This window comes from Brassica napus, chromosome C8 (assembly GCF_020379485.1).
Source record: "Brassica napus cultivar Da-Ae chromosome C8, Da-Ae, whole genome shotgun sequence".
Lineage (NCBI taxonomy): Eukaryota > Viridiplantae > Streptophyta > Magnoliopsida > Brassicales > Brassicaceae > Brassica > Brassica napus.
Window position 1 is genome coordinate 34,135,865 of NC_063451.1, and position 18,668 is coordinate 34,154,532.

Sequence of the window (18,668 nt, forward strand, 5' to 3'; positions counted from 1 at the left end):
AAATATGTTATACAATAACTATTTTATTATTTCGGGGTTCGCTTATAATATGTAAAAAGAAAGTTGATACAAAAATATTTCCACAGAAAACTTTATTCATTTTCATATAAACATAACCTTTTAGCAGGTTTGGTGTAAACGAACAAAAATAATCAAACAACGCTTAGTTTAGTGTTTGATTATGCCAACATTATACACAGATATACGTTATTTATAAAATAATATTACTGGAAAATTTGATCATAATGAATTCAAGGGATTAAGAATCTTTTTTAATGAGTTTGATGACTATACGCTTCATCTCAGGTCTCATCCGATTTTATTTTCCTTTTTCAGAAAAAAAAAACGAAATTCAACTATAAATAACGCGAGTCGTCTTGTAGTTTGGAATTTTCTCCACCAACTACAACTGCAAGTTTGCAACATATCCCTCTCTCTCCTTCCCTAACCTACCAAAATCAGGTAGTAATATGCTACAACACGGAGCCGCCGCCATGGAGGCCGGAGTAGCAGCAGCTGACATGGCCGGCGTAAGGAAGAGAGAAAGACCATACAAAGGGATAAGGATGAGAAAATGGGGAAAATGGGTGGCGGAGATTCGGGAGCCCAACAAACGTTCAAGGCTATGGCTCGGCTCTTACTCTACCCCAGAGGCGGCGGCGCGTGCATACGACACGGCGGTTTTCTACCTGAGAGGACCTACCGCAACGCTCAATTTTCCGGAGCTTATACCGAGCATCGAGAAATCCTCAGTCGAGGACATGTCGGCGGCAGCGATCAGGAGAAAGGCAACGGAGGTCGGAGCTGAAGTAGACGCGTACGGGATGGCGGTGATGAACAGCAAACGGCGCCGCGTTTTTGGTCAGAAGTGTGACTATGTTGGCGGGTTATTGGAGCGGGTTGACTTGAACAAGTTACCTTACCCGGAAAATCAGGATAATGATGTGGTGGGAAAATAAGAGTACTGTTTTTATTAAAAATAGTCGAAAGAAGCTATCTTACAACGGTGCCTGTTGCTATCGTACGCGGTAAACCGGGGCTGATGTTTCGTCCTTGGCATGATTGATATGACTTTCTTGTAATATGTATCGATTGTTTGATAAACATTAGAGTACCAATTTAATGGATGTCTAATCCTTGTATCATAATCACATAACGTTATTAAGAAGTTCATTATTTCATCGTCTTCAACGTCAACCTTTTGGTCTATCCAAGGAATTCTTCCTATTTTTCTAACAATAGTACCACACACAAAGATTGATAATGAACTGACTTTTTATGCTACATGAGATGAAATAATCTGTTTATGGATACAATATAAAGAACAGTGATAGTTTCACACCTGGTTTTCAACACAGTTTTAGGGTCCATGTATTACCAAAGTATGTCTAAAACGTAGATTCTACAAGAAGATCATGATTTGGAAGCAGCAATTATATATAACAGATCAACAGGTGATGGAGTTGGTTCAAAAGACTTTATTCTTAAGTATGTATCTTCGCATCTTTATTTTTGTGGAGAATCCCGTGGACTATATTTGCGAAGTGATTTTGTCACATGTTCTTTATACAATCAATTTCACAAAACAAGTATGACATGACTACTGAAATTGATGACATGTCTTATAACTTAATATGACATGGACAATTGCATTTAATGTTAATTTCTATTTTTGGTAAACTTTTTAAAATATGGTAATAACTCATATATTACATTTAATGTCAATTTATATTTTTAATTTTTTTTTAGAATATGGGAATAACCGAATAACTCATAAATCATCATTAAAATAAATATTTTCAAATATGACATTATAAATTTCGAAATATAATTTAATTATATATTTTTAAAATATAAAAATGTATACAATTTTTTTAGAAAATTATAAAAATTTAATCGTAAAATCATTATTTTTTTATATATACACAAATTTTATAAATATTGTTTAATTTTAATTTTTGGTAATTATGAAACTTTTACAAATTTATTTAATATATTTAATTAAAATAAATCGATAGAAAAATCTATCTAAGATTATAATTTCAAATATATACATGCATATTCTTAAATATAATTTTTATGTTTAATTAAATCAAATTTATATTAAAATGTTGATACGAAAAAGAAAATTTACAATATTAATAAAATTTTATTTTAAAATATAATTTATATTTATTTGTTAAAAAATATTTTAAATTTTTTTACTGCACATGGTGCAGGAAGACACCTAGTGAATCTTTAAAGATATATATAGCCTTGAGTTTTCTGTCATGTGGACAATTTTATTACATCAAAATTATTTCTGTGGACAATTTTTATTCAAAACATACTATGGACATGTTTTGATGGACAAGCAATAAAAACTAAAAAGTAAAGCTTTGTAGAAGTGATAAATTCACTTTAAAAAGTGGAGAATGACTAAAAAATCCCAATAACTTCAGTTATTGCTTACTTTGGGTAGGCTTGTTGCTCTCTATCTTGTGGCACATGTGGATTGTATTTTAGATTAGGTCGAGTTGCAATTACCGTCACACTAGAGAAGAAAAATGGGAGGACCAGTAGTTTTAATCTCGTCGAGCATTGTTCAGCCAGGAAACAGTGATCAATCTGGTCAAACTAAGATCCATCTTACTCCATTTGATCTCAGTCTTCTCCAAATCGATTGCCCTCAAAGAGGTCTTCTCTTTCCCAAACCCGACCAAGATTTCAAACTCATATCTCGACTCAAGTCCTCTCTCTCTACTGCCTTAGAGATCTACTTCCCTTTCGCCGGTCGTCTAGCCAAAGTTGAGAATCTCGAAGACAATACGGTGTCGTTTCACACAGACTGTGATGGCTCTGGCGCTAGGTTTCTCCATGCTGAAGCTAAATCTCTCTCGGTGAGTGACATCGTTCAACCTCACGGTGAAGTTCCTGATTTCATAAAGCACTTCTTTCCCGCTGACGGTTTAAAGAACAGTGATGGCCTGACAGAGCCCTTGCTTGCGGTACAAGTCACCGAGATGAAAGACGGCGTCTTCCTCGGTTACTATTACAACCACATGGTAGCAGACGGTGTTTCGGTGTGGAACTTCCTCCACACTTGGTCCATGATTTGCTCGAGTGGTTCAAGCTCCGGTCATCAGCCTCTTGTTCTGAAAAGATGGTTCCTCCAGGGGGTTAATTACCCTATCCATATCCCGGTTTCAGAGGCGGAGAGGCCACCACCACAACCAAGCCGTGAACTTTCTTCAGTGCCGGTAATGCAAGATCGAGTCTTTCACTTCACAAAGAAGAACATTTCAGATCTCAAAGCTAAAGCCAACAGCGAGGTTGGCTCTAGTGACACGAACATCTCATCTCTTCAAGCGGTCTCAGCGCATATGTGGCGGTCCATCATCAGACACAGTGCTCTGACCGGGGAAGGAGAGACGCATTGCAAAGTAGTGGTGGACTTGAGGCAGAGGGTTAACCCTCCGCTTGAGAATGATTGTTTTGGGAATATGGTTTATATTACACCAGCCACAACCACCGTGGAAGAGCTGCTCGGTCGTGGCTTGGTTGGGCTGCTCTGCAAATAAGTAAGTTAGTGAGTTCACAAACGAATGAAAACTGTGAGATTTTTGCGGAGGATTGGGTTAGAAATGTGAGAAACCTAAAGACTAAAGAAAGGAGTTGGGAGTAGAATGGCTGGTGATACTGTACTTGTCTCAAGCTCTCCCCGGTTCGATGTGTACCGGAACGATTTTGGTTGGGGGAAACCAGTTGCGGTTCGAGCTGGACCGGGCAATAGTATTAGTGGCAAACTTGTACTTTTTCCAGGGATTGATGAAGGAAGTTTTGATATTCAAACGACTCTATGGTGTGATGTGCTAGTGAATCTATTAGCTGATGTGGAATTTTTAGAGCATGTGACTACTATGGTCTGATGTACAAGTGAATCTACTAGGCGACTATGGTGTATGATTTGCTTAGTTAAGAAATAAAACAGTTGAATGCGGCATACTTTTCCTTTAAATGCATTATATTGATCTGAAAGCACAAATATCATCAACACAGAATGTGTATAAAGCAGAAAGAAAACGCACCTATGATTGAGTTCAGCGACCAAACGATCAAACGGATTTTATAACTGGCCTGTAATACTAGGATGATACATCATCTTCTTCGATTAAATGCTCAAAATTTCTTTATATTTGGTTTACCTGTTGATCAAAGCCATAACATAAGCCATCATCAAGCTACGCATGTGAGATATCACAATCCTTTCGTAGTTTCTTTCACCAAAGAGTTGAGGAACAAGTCTCAGTTGTCCATTAGATCTTCATGTGGTATTGAACTTATCATTATGGTCCAATGTTCTAGTCGAACTTATTCAACATTGTTAAATCAATGAAAAATGTAACAATTACATGGTTTTTTGGTAGTTGATTTAAACAATTTACTGATTTGCACGATAGTACGCATTAATATCAAAACATTTTAAGATCAAACAAAAAAAAAAATCAAAACATTTAAATGTTTATAAAGCAAATTAGTATATTCGACAAGTTTGGAACTTTATCCCTCATTTAAGAAAAGGAAGTTTGCTTATCTTACAGGCGTCATGATAAGTGCCAAGGTTGAGATGAATCAATCAAGAAGCAGGGAAGACAGAGGTGAAGTAACAGCTTTAGACGGGAAGTTTGTTGAGTCTGGAGTTGTATAGTTACACTAAAAATAATGAGCCGAGGTGTTTGTTAGAGTTGGCTTTTGTAAGGGACAGAGAGAGATCTCTTGTGTATGGGAGCTCAGGGTCTCACTGGCGATCTTAGGATTGTATTTCACTTCATTTCATCAATAATACCATAGTTGTGCCTTATCACTTCAGTCAATATTTTTTTCTTTTGGACACCAAGTAAAGATTTTACAGCTATCTTTTTTTTTTTGTCGTCTAAGATTTTACATCTATCTTAGAAGTCTTCTTTGTGAATTAAACTTAGATAACATGTTCTCACTTTCGTTGACATAATTGCAATACTCATCAATTGCACACAAAAGGGTCTTGGAATAAAATTTGTAAACTGTAACGTGTAAAGTTCTTGAGTTATGATTTGGAAGCAGTTCATCACTAAACTCATGGCTGGTTAATTCGCGCTACAGATACCCAAATCCTACGCGCTAACCACCAGTTAATAAAGCCAACGCTGCTTGGCGCTTGCTCACTAGTTCATAATCGGTCTTGGCATGTGTCACAATATACCCATACTCAGCGATGGAAACTGGATTTTCTACTGTTTTAAGACATTGTTGTAATGTTCAGTACTAATTTCATTGACATAGTTACAATCATCAAAAATCTGAAAACATCAACTTCAATTTAATTTTCAGTCTAATACAATTTTGATGTATGGATTATGATAAAAAAAAACAAATCAATAATACGTAAGACTACAATGAATCATATAAACAAACACATTACATGTAATGTAAAATATGAATAAAAATCGTTAAATAAGGATCTAACTAGGTTTATAAAAAATAACCTAGCCTTGTGTCAACAACCCTGTTTTTCCCCTGCTTTCTTCTCACTTTCGTCACCGTACGGTGACCCAGTCTTCGGAGACAGACCAATCAGGTACCCTTTCACTAACCAGGCTCGCCAATCTCTCCACCGGAGAATCCAACGGCTGATATTGAATCTCTGACTCGGACGACGTAGATTCCCAGTCAGGAAATCCGAACGGGCATCTCGGTGACTTCGATACTTCGTCCTTCCCCTTCAAAAATAACTCGTCTCGTTGATCATAATCATCATCTTCACAATCAACGGCCACGAACGGATGGTTCAAAAGCATCTCAGCCGTCCATCTTTTCTCGGGATCTTTAACGAAACACTTCGACAAGAAGTCTTTTCCTTCTCCCGACAACTCCTCTGGAACCCTCGGCAACTCCTCCCCGACACCGATTCGTAACAAAAACGACATGAAGTGCGATCCTTCTTCAACAGTCCACGCCGTTTCGCCGCTAAACATCTCAACTACAGCGCATCCTAACGCCCACACGTCAGCAGCTGCTCCGTACTCGTTATCGTTAACGGATTCCGGGGCCATATATAACGGCGTCCCTCGTATCTCCCCGCCTTCTTTTGACGCCGTTAAATCTCTCGCCAATCCGAAATCCGCAATTTTAACGGCGCCGTCGCCGAATAACAGAATATTCTCTAGTTTTATATCGCAGTGAGCGAACCCACTAGAGTGGATGTGACGTAACCCTCTGAGCACGGTTCCTGTGTGGCGGCGCACGGTGGTTTCCGGTAAACCCTCACCGTTTAGTTTCTTAAGTTGAGACGCTAAGCTTCCTCTCGAAGCGTACTCGAGTAGCAAGTTATGCAACTTCTCGCCTTTCTCCACCGTCTGATCTTCGCCGAAACATCGTACGATCTCAGGGCAGTCGCCAAGTGAATCCAAAACCGACTTCTCGTTCGCGATTCCACCGTAAGAGTTAGAAGATTTGACTGCCATGAGTGACGGGTACTCGCCGGAGCCTTTGATATTAGACGGCGTCGCTAGACTGACAGTGGAAAACGTGCCGTATCCGATTGTTTCTCCACGAAACCACTCCATTGAAGCCACAAAGAATAACGAAGGCGAGTTTCAGAGAGACTTGAGGGAAATTTATCCGAGGGTTTGTGAGGGAGTTGTGATGAAAAGTTTCCTTTTTTATAGATACGAATTTAGGTATAGGGTAAAAGTTTCCTTTTGCGTTAGGATTAAAGATTGGAGAAGTATTGATACTTGAATTAGCTCTTGGAAGATACAGAGCACGTAGCTCGCGACGGTCAGGTTGTGGCTTATGGCGCGACTTCCTCATGATATATACTCGATTTTTATATTTTTATATATATCAATTTTTTTTTTACCAAAGTTTGAATTTTATGGGATAAGTAAGAGAATGACTATCGGAGGGTTCTTAAGGTGGAGTTTTTAGCGAAATATAAAAACCTAACTCTTAACTTTTGATTAAAAAAAGTTAAGAACCATCTCTTAAAATGCTAAACACTCCTACCTTAAAAACTTCTCAATAATCATGTTCTAATGCACGTGATGAGAGAGGATATTTGATATTTCCTAGTTGGGTTGAAATAAATAACAAAATCGTTTTATATTCAGAAAATAAATATTCGCTAACGACTTATAATCCCTTTATTTTTTCCTTTGACAGAGACTTAGAAAATCAGGGTAAGTTTTTGCTTAAAGTGTTGACTGGTTTTTCCGCTACCACCCGCAAACGCAGTTTTTGCGGTTAGTAGCAGTTGACAGTGTTTCGAAACAATCATACAAACCGTTACAAATCGCTTCAAACTGCTCCGAACCACTTAAAATCAAAAGCTGGTTCCAACTAGCGTTTGCGGTTGCGGACGGTTGCGGGAGGATACATTTTTTTCTTTTTTTTTAAAACATATAAATACAAAAATAAAAATAAAAATAAAAATTTAAAATTGGAATTATAAAAATACTAAAATATATCTATTATATTTTAATTACTATTATAAAATTTTAAAATAAAAATATTTTCTATCATTTTAAAAAATTTAACACTATAACTTTCTAAATATAATTTTCATATTTATTATAATATTATGATTTTGATGTTTTATAATTAAATAAAATGTAAATATTGTTAATTTATTATTTAACCTCTACTCTATTTGGTAGTTAACCAGTCATAAGTATCCCGCAAACGCACCAATTTCTAACCGTATAACCAGTCGTACAAATCCCTTAAAACCGCTAGAAACTGCAACCACCCGCATCCGCAAACTCCCGCAACCGCAACCGCAACCGCTGCGTTTAAACCAGTTAGACCCTAAGTCTTTACCGTCAATATTTGCCTCCTGGTGTGTGTGTGTGTGGGGGGGGGGAGGGGTCATTGGTAGTTAAATTTTGAAGTAATAATTAGAAAATCTTTAAATTATGTTGTTATTGGTTTATGTATTTTTACAATCTTATTATAATCTTTTGTTATTGATTTATGAATTTTTAAATTTTATACAAAATATTTTGTTATTCTAAAAGTTCAGGGGAGGTTATTGGAAGATGAATTTGTATAGAGTTTGTGAATTTTAAGAGTTGATAAATTTTAAAAGTTATGTGGATTGTGAAAATTTATATACATTGACTTATGAAATTTGATCATAACTTTTTTGGATTAATATAGATTTTCATGAATTTGTATTACCTATTTTCTATCATTCTTTTTGTAAACTAAATATAAAATTTATTTATTTTCTAAATCATATAGGATTATTATTTATTTTTTCTTTCAAATTAAAACAAAATAATAGTGATACATACAAAATTGGACAATTTTTCTTAAATAGCCATTTTAAATTTTTTGTCACAAAAAAAACATTCAAAGAGAAAAATGACCAAAAATAATTTCATGAAAAAGGCAAAAGATGATTTTACCTCTTGCTTTATATATATAAAAGTAATAAAATAATAAAAATTAAGAATAAATTTTTGAAGTGAATTGGTGGTTAAATTTTGAAGTAATAATTATAAAATTTTTAAATTATGTTGTTATTGGTTTATGTATTTTTACAATCTTATTATAATCTTTTGTTATTGGTTTATGAATTTTAAAATTTTATACAAAATCTTTTGTTATTCTAAAAGGTTAGGGGAGGTTATTGGGAGATGAATTTGTGTAGAGTTTGTGAATTTTAAGAGTTGATAAATTTTAAAAGTTATGTGGATTGTGAAAATTTATTTACATTGACTTATGAAATTTGATCATAACTTTTTTGGATTAATATAGATTTTCATGAAATTGTATTACCTATTTTATATCATTCTTTTCGTAAAGTAAATATATAATTTATTTATTTTCTAAATCATATAGCATTATTATCTATTTTTTCTTTCAAATTAAAAAATAAATAATAGTGATACATACAAAATTGGACAATTTTTCTTAAATAGCTATTTTAAATTTTTTGTCACAAAAAAAAGCATTCAAAGAGAAAAATGGCCAAAAATAATTTCATGAAAAAGGCAAAAGATGATTTTACCTCTTGCTTTATATATATAAAAGTAATAAAATAATAAAAATTAAGAATAAATAAATTTCTTTTATAATCTATAATTACATGTTTTTAAATATGAATTTTTTAATAATTTTTATAATTTTGGATTTTTTTCAAAATATTTTCTAAACTCCGGTTCGTTCGCGTAACCCACGGTCTGGCTCTCATTTTTTTTTTTGATATTCAAATTTTTTTTGAAACTATTTTAAAATTATTAATATTTGTAAATGTAATTATTAATATTTATATTCAAAATGATAATTATTTATAAAAATAATTATATATTCAAAAATGTAAAAGTATATAAATGTAATGAATTATAGTTTTGGACATATAATTTGGATTCAAGGTGTAATAGATATTTGGTAAGAATAATTATTTTATTTTCTAGTTTTTTATCACATGAATTTTGAAAATCACAAGGTTACATATGATATTTTAAAAGTTGAGTCTTATGAGTAAAAATGAATAGAATTCATCTCCCAATAATACTAGATTTTGTTAGAATTAGAGAATCAATAATAACTAAACTTTTTAATAACAAAGGATTTAAATAGATTTTGAAAATTCTTAAAATAATAACAATGGATTCTACTAATATTTTTGAAATTCAAGAACCAATAACAATAGAATCTCAAAAATTTTAAAATTCATGAGAATTCACTTACCAATCACAAGGTTACATATGATATTTTAAAAGTTGAGTCTTATGAGTAAAAATGAATAGAATTCATCTCCCAATAATACTAGATTTTGTTAGAATTAGAGAATCAATAATAACTAAACTTTTTAATAACAAAGGATTTAAATAGATTTTGAAAATTCTTAAAATAATAACAATGGATTCTACTAATATTTTTGAAATTCAAGAACCAATAACAATAGAATCTCAAAATTTTTAAAATTCATGAGAATTCACTTACCAATACCCCCCCCCCCCCTTATTAGTTTTTATTGATTTTGTAATTCAAATAAACTCTCTTATTATTTACATTCTCTCTAGTTTTACTCATAATACCCAACTTTACAAATATCATCTATATTCATAAGATTCTTAAAATCTATGTAACAAAAACACAAAAAGTTTTGTATTACATTTTTATTGTAAAAAAGAAAATTAAAGATAACATAATCTAGAATTAGAAAACTTTAAACAAAAATCAAACAAGACAAACCAAAATGTCAAAATATTTAAAAAATCAAAAAGTTATTTTAACATCAAATAATTATATTTCTTGAAGGAAAAATTTAAGTTTTTTATATAAAGATTAATTTTGAAAGAAAAATATATATGGAAATATATGACAATCAATGACAATTTATACAATACATATGGCAAGAATTCATCAAATCTACTTAACTCTTAAAAAAATTTTAACTTTAAAATTTTTTAAACTCCACGCAAATTTTATTTCCAATAGGCCCCCCTAAGTCTTAGTTTAGTTAATTCAAGGGCCTTTGATAGTAATATAGTATCACATTACAAAAATACAAGTTGGGTTGTAATGTTTTTGTGTCAATCCAAGAATCAAATTCTTCTCCATTTGGTAACGTTTTGACGCTTTCTTCTCGTATTTAATTACGCCTTTCGTTGATTAATGATTAAAAAAGACTACGAAAATTAAAACAATAACCTATTAATTATCATAGGTGCACTTTGCATGTTTATTTTCAAATAACATAATGTGTCTTTGTAAACTAAATGGGACTGATATCGCTAGATGAAAAATGCTGAACACAATGAAGTTATCACATGTGAATTAATTGCATTACTGGAGTTCGATTGCGCGTCCGCGCGTACGTTCGTTTTTTTTCTGTAAATTGTTTAGTGACTTTTAAAATATATAAGTTATTTGTCTAATATTGTGTTCCTATGAACTTATATGAAGCCGTAAGAATCGGATTTGAACTTCGTCTGAAAATTTTATTATATTCGAACAAGTTTAATTTTAAAATCGAAAAAATCAATATCCAAAAAACTGATATGTACTCTCAATATTTTTATCTAACTAATTATGTAAATAAATAAATAAATCTTTGTTAACCGGTTTGAATTTTTGTCAAGGAATAACTCCATTCAAATTTAATAAATTATTATGGTTAATACGTAAAATAAATTATGTCAAATTATTAGGGTAAATGCAATTATGAAGTAGTTTGGAAAAATGAAGAAAAAAATCTAAAAGATATAATAGTTATGTTTTGTAATTCTTTAATAAATGAAAGTCAAATTAGTTAGAAAAGACAATAAATAAAGTGGTTAAAATTAGTTTTAAAAATAATGAAAATAAGTAATAAATCACTTAAAATTAGGCAAGTATTATTTTGTATTTTAGTTTTAATAGAATAGATATATCTATTATATATATATAGTTTATATTTTCTTGTCTGTATCAGTTCCAATAGCTCAACAGGTTTTGATGCATATGATACGCGACTTTATCCGACAACTCTTCCAATCATTAGTCTTCTTGCTAATTTATTAATAGTCACAAACTTTACGGTATGTTAGCTTTTATCGTAATAAAATGCTTAATATAGAAGTTTTCACATCAACTTGCTTGCCCGGCCAAGTCGTAATGAGCATGCCTGCATGAAAACTACAGAAAAGTTACTCTATCATTGTTCTATAAATACTCTTATTATCCCTGTTCGTCTATGGTTTCTAAAAACTTTACTATATATAAATCTACTTGAATCTATCATCATAGTTTTAATAATTCAGTTTATAACCAGAATTCGGTATTATACATATTGTTATAGTAAATTAGGATTCGAAACAGAGACGCCATAGTTTTTTTTTTTTGAGAGACGTCATAGTTTTGTGACGAGCAATTTACTAGAGATCCATAACCAATCTTTTTATTTAAAAATACACACCGAAACGTTACTAAACCAAAACCCACTAGATAATATTACTTTTCTTGTTTTCTTTATTAGAAAGCTGAAAGATTGTCATGAAACAAAATTGCGGCGCACCTCAGACTCTACAATATAAAAATATTGACAGATAAATAATTAATCCAAGCATCCAAGAAACAGAAAGATGTGCTTCACAGTGAAGCTTTCTTCTTTACATTCTTTATTGTCGGAGTCAGACTGAGTGAAGTCTTTGATTCTTAACAGAGCAACAGACTTTCACAAGTTGCGGCTCTTATTAAGTTTTCATTTCATAATTTATATAATAATACTATTACAAAAGAAATATCAAGGCTACGATAATAATTTAGAATAAAATTATTTTTTATTGATTTATTCTGATTTTTAGCCAATCAGGTGGATATATTTTTACCCATTAACACTAAAAAAAAAAAAGACTACTATATTACTCTCTATATTAGTGGAAAGAAAAAAATTACTACTATTTTTACTATTTTTATTTCCTTCTCTATCAATTTTTTTTATCTCTCTTTTTTACTCTAGTGTTTACCAATCAAACTTCAAATTTTTTTAATATAGTAATAGTTTTAAAAGAAATATAGACATTAATGGAAGCAACACCATCTTAAAAACTTTATTAACCTTATGTGAAATATAAAATAAAAACTTTTTTATAAGTTTTTTAATCTTTATTTATTGTATTTCCTTAAATTAAAGAAAAAAAATTGTGGTATTCAAAGAAAAAAAAATTAAAAAATAGGATTTTGTGTGTAAATTAGGTTTTGTTAATGAAAAATGAAAATGGTGCATGATAATTTTTTTTGTTTTTTATTATATTTAAATTAGGTTTAGTTAATCATGAATTATTTTAATTATAATTTCACCAATTAATTGATATTTAACAAATAAAATATATATTTTTAATTAATAAAATAACACTAATTTTTTTTTTTGGAACTATGGATTCATAGCAATTGCTTATGTTGTTATGGGTTAAAGCCGGCACTCAACGGAAGGCCTCTTAGCGGAACCTGACGATGAGGAACGCACGAAAATCCAGACGTGTAGTATGTCCTTTGCCGTCACCCCGTCACCGTCACCGTCACATGCTCGCATGTTCTTCCCACCAATCCTTCCTTTCATTTATTTACTCCTTTCTTAGATTTTCTTGGATATTTATTTATTTTTTGTTCTTCTGCAAATATCTTCCTCGATAATATATGGATAAAGACCATGCCACTTGCGAGTTGCGACTTCTTTTCTTCTCTTGGTTTTGGTACCATGACCAATCACATACTCCGATTTTTCTCTCTTTTTCCTTTTTATTTTCTTTCGGCTGCTTTCATCGTAGTTTATACTTTTCCTACCTGCTTAGAATTATTTCTGTTGTAATAACAAAGAAGATTCTTTTGTATCCAATACATTACAGTCTACAACCGTCGCTTGATATCAACGCATATGATATTGTTATTCCAAGTCGTTTTTAAACTAGGTCGTGTACTCGTGATCTCTGTCTAAGAGCATGTGGCCTACTCCTACCCCACAACTTGCTCGTTTTATTAGATAACACATATGCAGTGAACAAATTAATTAACAAACTTAAAAACATATTTGTAAGAAATAGATAACTATTTTTATATATGAAAGTATTCAAGAAATGTGAAATTTCAAAAATAGCACCGGAAACACAGTTTAAATCGCTATGCTTAACTACTTATAAAATCAAACAATAAATTAACGTCTATATGTTGATATCAATGGAATACTGCATTATAGTACTTCATGTGATTATGATAAATAATGAAATATGAAGTTTAATAGATGTAGACGTCACATTAGCTCAAAAAAATTTAGAACCATTTACTTGTTTTGCTTTGCCACATAATTCAAAATATTTGTTTTTACATAGATTCAACGACAATATTGTGCAAGTAATAGCACCATGTGCACCACTTGATTCTGAAGAAACGGTAAACCAAATGCGCATAATTGATTGTTTATTAAAAAAATAAACAACTCAATTCAACTTGTCGCGTGAGTGGAATCGATTTTTTCAAAGCTAATACAGAGGGTCCCTCTCAAGATAAGCATAAATTCAAGGTCTACGGATATTCCTTGGAATCTGTAATGCATGCCACCCAAATTAACCTGAAATTATTTCTGTTTTATCGGAGAGGTCGAATAGGGCTTGAGAAGACTGCATGAATCCACTTCATTGACTTAGCTTATAAGTCTAGTAAGCCAAACCTGAATTGGGCAGCTGAGCCCAAGTACATGAACATCAATTTAAACATATTTTTTTAATTGTCCATAAACATTATTGAGTCAAAGGCGAACAATTTTTTGAATTTTGGAAGTTGCCACACGAGAAGCCTTCGCTGGACTATTCAGATAGAACATCTTTTCATGATTGAATGGCTAGTTTAATTATCGATCAACAGTCTGTGAAAAAATAAGAGACATGTATTGATTTTATGCATAATTAAGTTTCTGATATAAGACAATAGTGTCGATCGGAGCCGCATATTTTTAGGAGTGAATGCGAATCGGATATCTAGGTTTTCGAAAGTATTTGAGATCCGATCCGATTCATCGGAATAATCAATTATCCAATTTGATTCGATTTATAGCCGCCTAGATATTCGGCGTTCCAGATATCCGAAAATTTTCAGATTTTTGACCGAATATTAGATCCGATCCGTAAAAATAAATAAAAATAAATAAATAATCCAAAATAATATAAAACAACAATATTTTATTACAACAAGTTATTTATTTTTTAATCGTTAAGAGCTAATATAATATTTTTAGTAAATAAAAATACTGTAAAACTTATATAAAATATAATATTCATATAACTTATATGTATAATTCTATAAATATATGTATATAACAGATCTGAATCCGTTTCTAAAAATATTAGTGTTTGTATTTTTTTTTTGTTTTTACGGATATTGCACTTCATAGAGTTACATATATATGGATTTTTCGGTTCGAATTAATACGAATAACGAATCGAATCAAAATTTACGAATATTTTGTCCAGCAGCATTGTAATATTATAATAGCCCATGTAACGTTTTTTAATTACTTCAAATTCATGCAACACGTATAGAAATGTGACGAACATAGAAAATAGTTGTTTAACTCTTGAAATATGTAAACCAAGTGGTCTTGACCTAGTGGTAAAGGGCTCACAGCTGTGAGTACCGCCCTGGGTTCGATTCTCCTTGGCCACCCGGGGCGCCTTAAGTGGTAAGAAAACGCGGATCCTGCGGACCTCGTAGTGATTAGTCCTTGGGTCTAGAAAGCCTTTGGGATCACACTACGGTTATTAAAAAAAAAAAAAAACTCTTGAAATATGTATATATATATCTGCAATACGTACGTATTTAACCCTTGTTGAGGAAAAAGTATATGCAATGCGCATATAAAATGCCGAAGTGTCAAGTGTGTAATACAAACATGTGATGAATTAAATGGATCATTTTCTCACCACTATATGAGAATGTTGTTCGGCCAACCGAGTCTGAAATTACAAACGCAAGTCTTACTATGTACGCAGGCCCGGCCCGGTATTTTTTTTATGCTGGTAGCAATAAATTATATTACGAAAACTACCACCCGTCTCTTCATTTCTTGCATCTTGTGATAGAAGAACAACCTTGATTTGTACGGATGAACAAAACCTCTCTGAACCAGTTATTGGTAAGATCTTCCTGATCTATGTGATTGTGCTAGTGCTGTGAACAGGGGCGGATCCAGAAACATGTTTTGTTGGGGGCACAATATGAAAAAATGACAAAAACCATGCTGAACCGGAAACACATTTTTTTCCATTCACTAAATCTAAGAACATTTAATCAAATTGTATTAAACTACATAAGAAAAATAAGAAAACAGTAGGGGGCACGTGCCCCCGTACCGCAAAGCCTACATCCGCCCCTAGCTGTGAAGAGTGAAGTGGGAGTGTGACCAAACGAAGGTTGAATGGGGTTTGAGAGCGTAATGATCTCTAATCTTTTACTCCAAATGGTCAAATATGTAATGGAATAAATATAAGAAAACCAAAGAATAGAACAGAGATGAACGGAACGTGAAAGTTAAAACATATTTTTGTTCATATTGAATATTCAGGTATGTCAAACGAGTTTTCTCGACGTATAGTCTTAAAGATTATGGAAGAAGTCAAGGAATGAATTACCTTTTCAATAATGTGGTCAAGTGTAACATTTGATGGAAAGAACAGGAGGAAGAAACCACTGGAGCTACAAAAGAATCTTATAGTGTCAATCAGAAAGAAATTGGGTCAAGATTAATACTAATGTCTTATAGAGCAGTAAAAGGATTGACTAGATTGGACTAGACGAGATTTGGTTGATTTTGAAGTCAATGTGTTGAACGGTGAAGTTCTGACCTAATAATTAAATGCCCTTTAAACGGGGTATTATTCTCTTGCAGGACATAACCCAACTTTCTTATTCTCTTACAACCTAACATATTCTACATGACCCCAATAAAAGAAAATTACTATAAGAGCCTTAATCAATGGATGATCTACAACATTGGATCAAAACAAAATGAGTCACACGATTTTTCCTTTCCCTCTCTCCTCTTTTCGCGGGACCCACCCTTCTTTTTCCTCTCTTCAATTAACGTAACAACCACCATTCTTCCTCACTTCAATTCTTCACCAAACAATATCTCCTTTTAGAGATTGGACGAAGAGCAGAAAAGAGCAACATAAACATCCACAACAAATCGTGTATCTTCCTCCATAGATGAACTAGGGTAATGCTCTCTCTCTCTCTCTCTCTCTCTCTCTCTCTCTCTCTCTCGTAAATTAGATTCGGTACGTGGAATCATGTTTGAACCAAAGACATTACAGTAGTAAGAGTGATTTGAAATTGAATATAATGTAAATCTAATTAGAATCATGAAATTGTGGAAGGAAAATTGTTTATATAATATGGTATAACTGGTACAACTAATGTTACTGTGATTGTTCATACGAACCGTACGATTAGTTAGACAGGTACAACTATTTGTAACTTGTACAATATTTATACTGGTACAACTAGTGTTACTGTGATGGTTCACACGAAACATACAACTAGTTAAGCTGGTACAACTATTAGTCACATATACAATATGATACTGGTACAACAAGTACAAATGTCATCACTGCTAGGTGTATAACTAGAATAACCGGTACAACTACTAATTGGTGATGTTGTTTATTATACTTTTTCAGGTAACTATCGATAACAACAGACGTGTGGTGATATATTTTGATCAAGGGGGTAGTTATTCAGATGTGGGAGATGAAGTTCGATGGAAGCGGAAAGACCGACATATTTCTACTTTAGTGTTTACGATGAGAAGTGATGAGGAGGTGACTTACTCTCAGTTGGTTGATAGAGTATGCATGAAAATGAAGATTGATGTAGCTTCGTCCAGGATTCAGCTGAGTTACATTCCGTTTGGAATGGATGATAAGAGGCCATGTTACATCTTCGATGATGACGATGTTTTAGGATATTTATTGGAAGTCGAAAAAAATCAGAGGCGTACTGTCTTGCATGTGGAGCTCATAGAATCTGTCTCACAAAACCAAAGTAACGAGATGTTTTCTAGGGATGAGGAAATTATTAGTGATGCAAGAGCTAATGATGATATGGTTGGTTTTAAAGAGTTGACAACTATTCCTCATATTCAAGAGGATGAGAATGAGAAAGGCGGTGAAGTGGGTACTGAAAGAAATGATATGGAGAAGTTGGCGGTTGTTACACCAGTTGTACATTTCGAGTGGTATGACGGTATTGACATGGCTTTGCACCAAGACTTTGAAACTAAGCATGAAGTGAGAGATTTAGTGGACAAATCTGTGCATAAGAATTGTTTTGAGGTTGATATAGTGAAGTCGATGCCTCGACTTTACGTATTAAAGTGTCGTGGGGTTGGTTGCAAATGGTATTTACGAGCTGCAAAGCTGAAAAATCAGATTTTTTCACTATAAGGACGTATCAGAAGATGCATACTTGCGTTAGGATAGAGGAAAGTGCAACCAAGAAGGGGAAAATAGGCACACCAAGCTTGGTCGCATCTGTGATGCAAGCTGATTATCCAGGAAAATACAAGACTCCATGTAACACCCCCGAACTGTTTTAGACATCGGTCAGTCAGCCGGGCAACAATCAAACAAGAACATGCCCGAACGACCTTCCTCTGCCAAGTCCGAAAGTGTTACGACGGGTTGAGAATAGACTTTTCAAGTCACAAAACATAATTCTGTAACCCAGAATATCCATTCAAAACTCGTTTCCTCTAATCTTCGGCCTGAGGCTTTGCAACCCGTACCGAATCATAGAGTTGTGTTAGGTTGGACTAACCTAATATCAGATTCAACACGTCACGAATATAAAACATACTTTATTTCATATATATAAAACATAAAGTTCACAAGCCCAAAATATTATACATATGGTCCATGGACGCAGCCGAAGGTAAACATACATTCATATATCTTGAAAACGAGTCTTTAGCAAAAGATGTCCAATCTACACCAGCTCCTACAGTTCCGCGAGCGCTATGGTCCTTTCTACTGGTCACCTGCAAAAGGATGTGAGGAGTGAGCAGTGAGCCAGGGTTCCCTATCTAGCATATACAACTACCCGTCATTCTAAACCCAACCCCAAACACAAGCAAGACGGGTAGTTCAACAATCAATATTCAAGAT

At 33.0% G+C, this 18,668-nt stretch overlaps 2 protein-coding genes and 1 pseudogene across 2 annotated transcripts; 2 read left to right on the top strand and 1 right to left on the bottom strand.

Annotated features, from left to right (window-relative positions):
- The first annotated feature begins 74 nt into the window (after window positions 1-74).
- On the top strand, window positions 75-1,176 carry LOC106382424 (ethylene-responsive transcription factor ERF011). Its single transcript, XM_013822444.3, has one exon. The coding sequence runs from the start codon at window positions 471-473 to the stop codon at window positions 957-959; it is 489 nt and encodes a 162-aa protein (XP_013677898.2). The 5' UTR covers window positions 75-470; the 3' UTR covers window positions 960-1,176.
- A 1,169-nt stretch (window positions 1,177-2,345) lies between these two features.
- On the top strand, window positions 2,346-3,982 carry LOC106382423 (annotated as a pseudogene).
- A 1,333-nt stretch (window positions 3,983-5,315) lies between these two features.
- Window positions 5,316-6,822, bottom strand: LOC106379944 (mitogen-activated protein kinase kinase kinase 20). The gene has a single exon (XM_013819791.3). The coding sequence runs from the start codon at window positions 6,582-6,584 to the stop codon at window positions 5,556-5,558; it is 1,029 nt and encodes a 342-aa protein (XP_013675245.1). The 5' UTR covers window positions 6,585-6,822; the 3' UTR covers window positions 5,316-5,555.
- Window positions 6,823-18,668: the final 11,846 nt, after the last annotated feature.

Bases quoted from the DNA above. Each gene is read 5' to 3' on its own strand.
- LOC106379944 (XM_013819791.3), bottom strand. From the start codon at position 6,584: ATGGAGTGGTTTCGTGGAGAAACAATCGGATACGGCACGTTTTCCACT.
- LOC106382424 (XM_013822444.3), top strand. From the start codon at position 471: ATGCTACAACACGGAGCCGCCGCCATGGAGGCCGGAGTAGCAGCAGCT.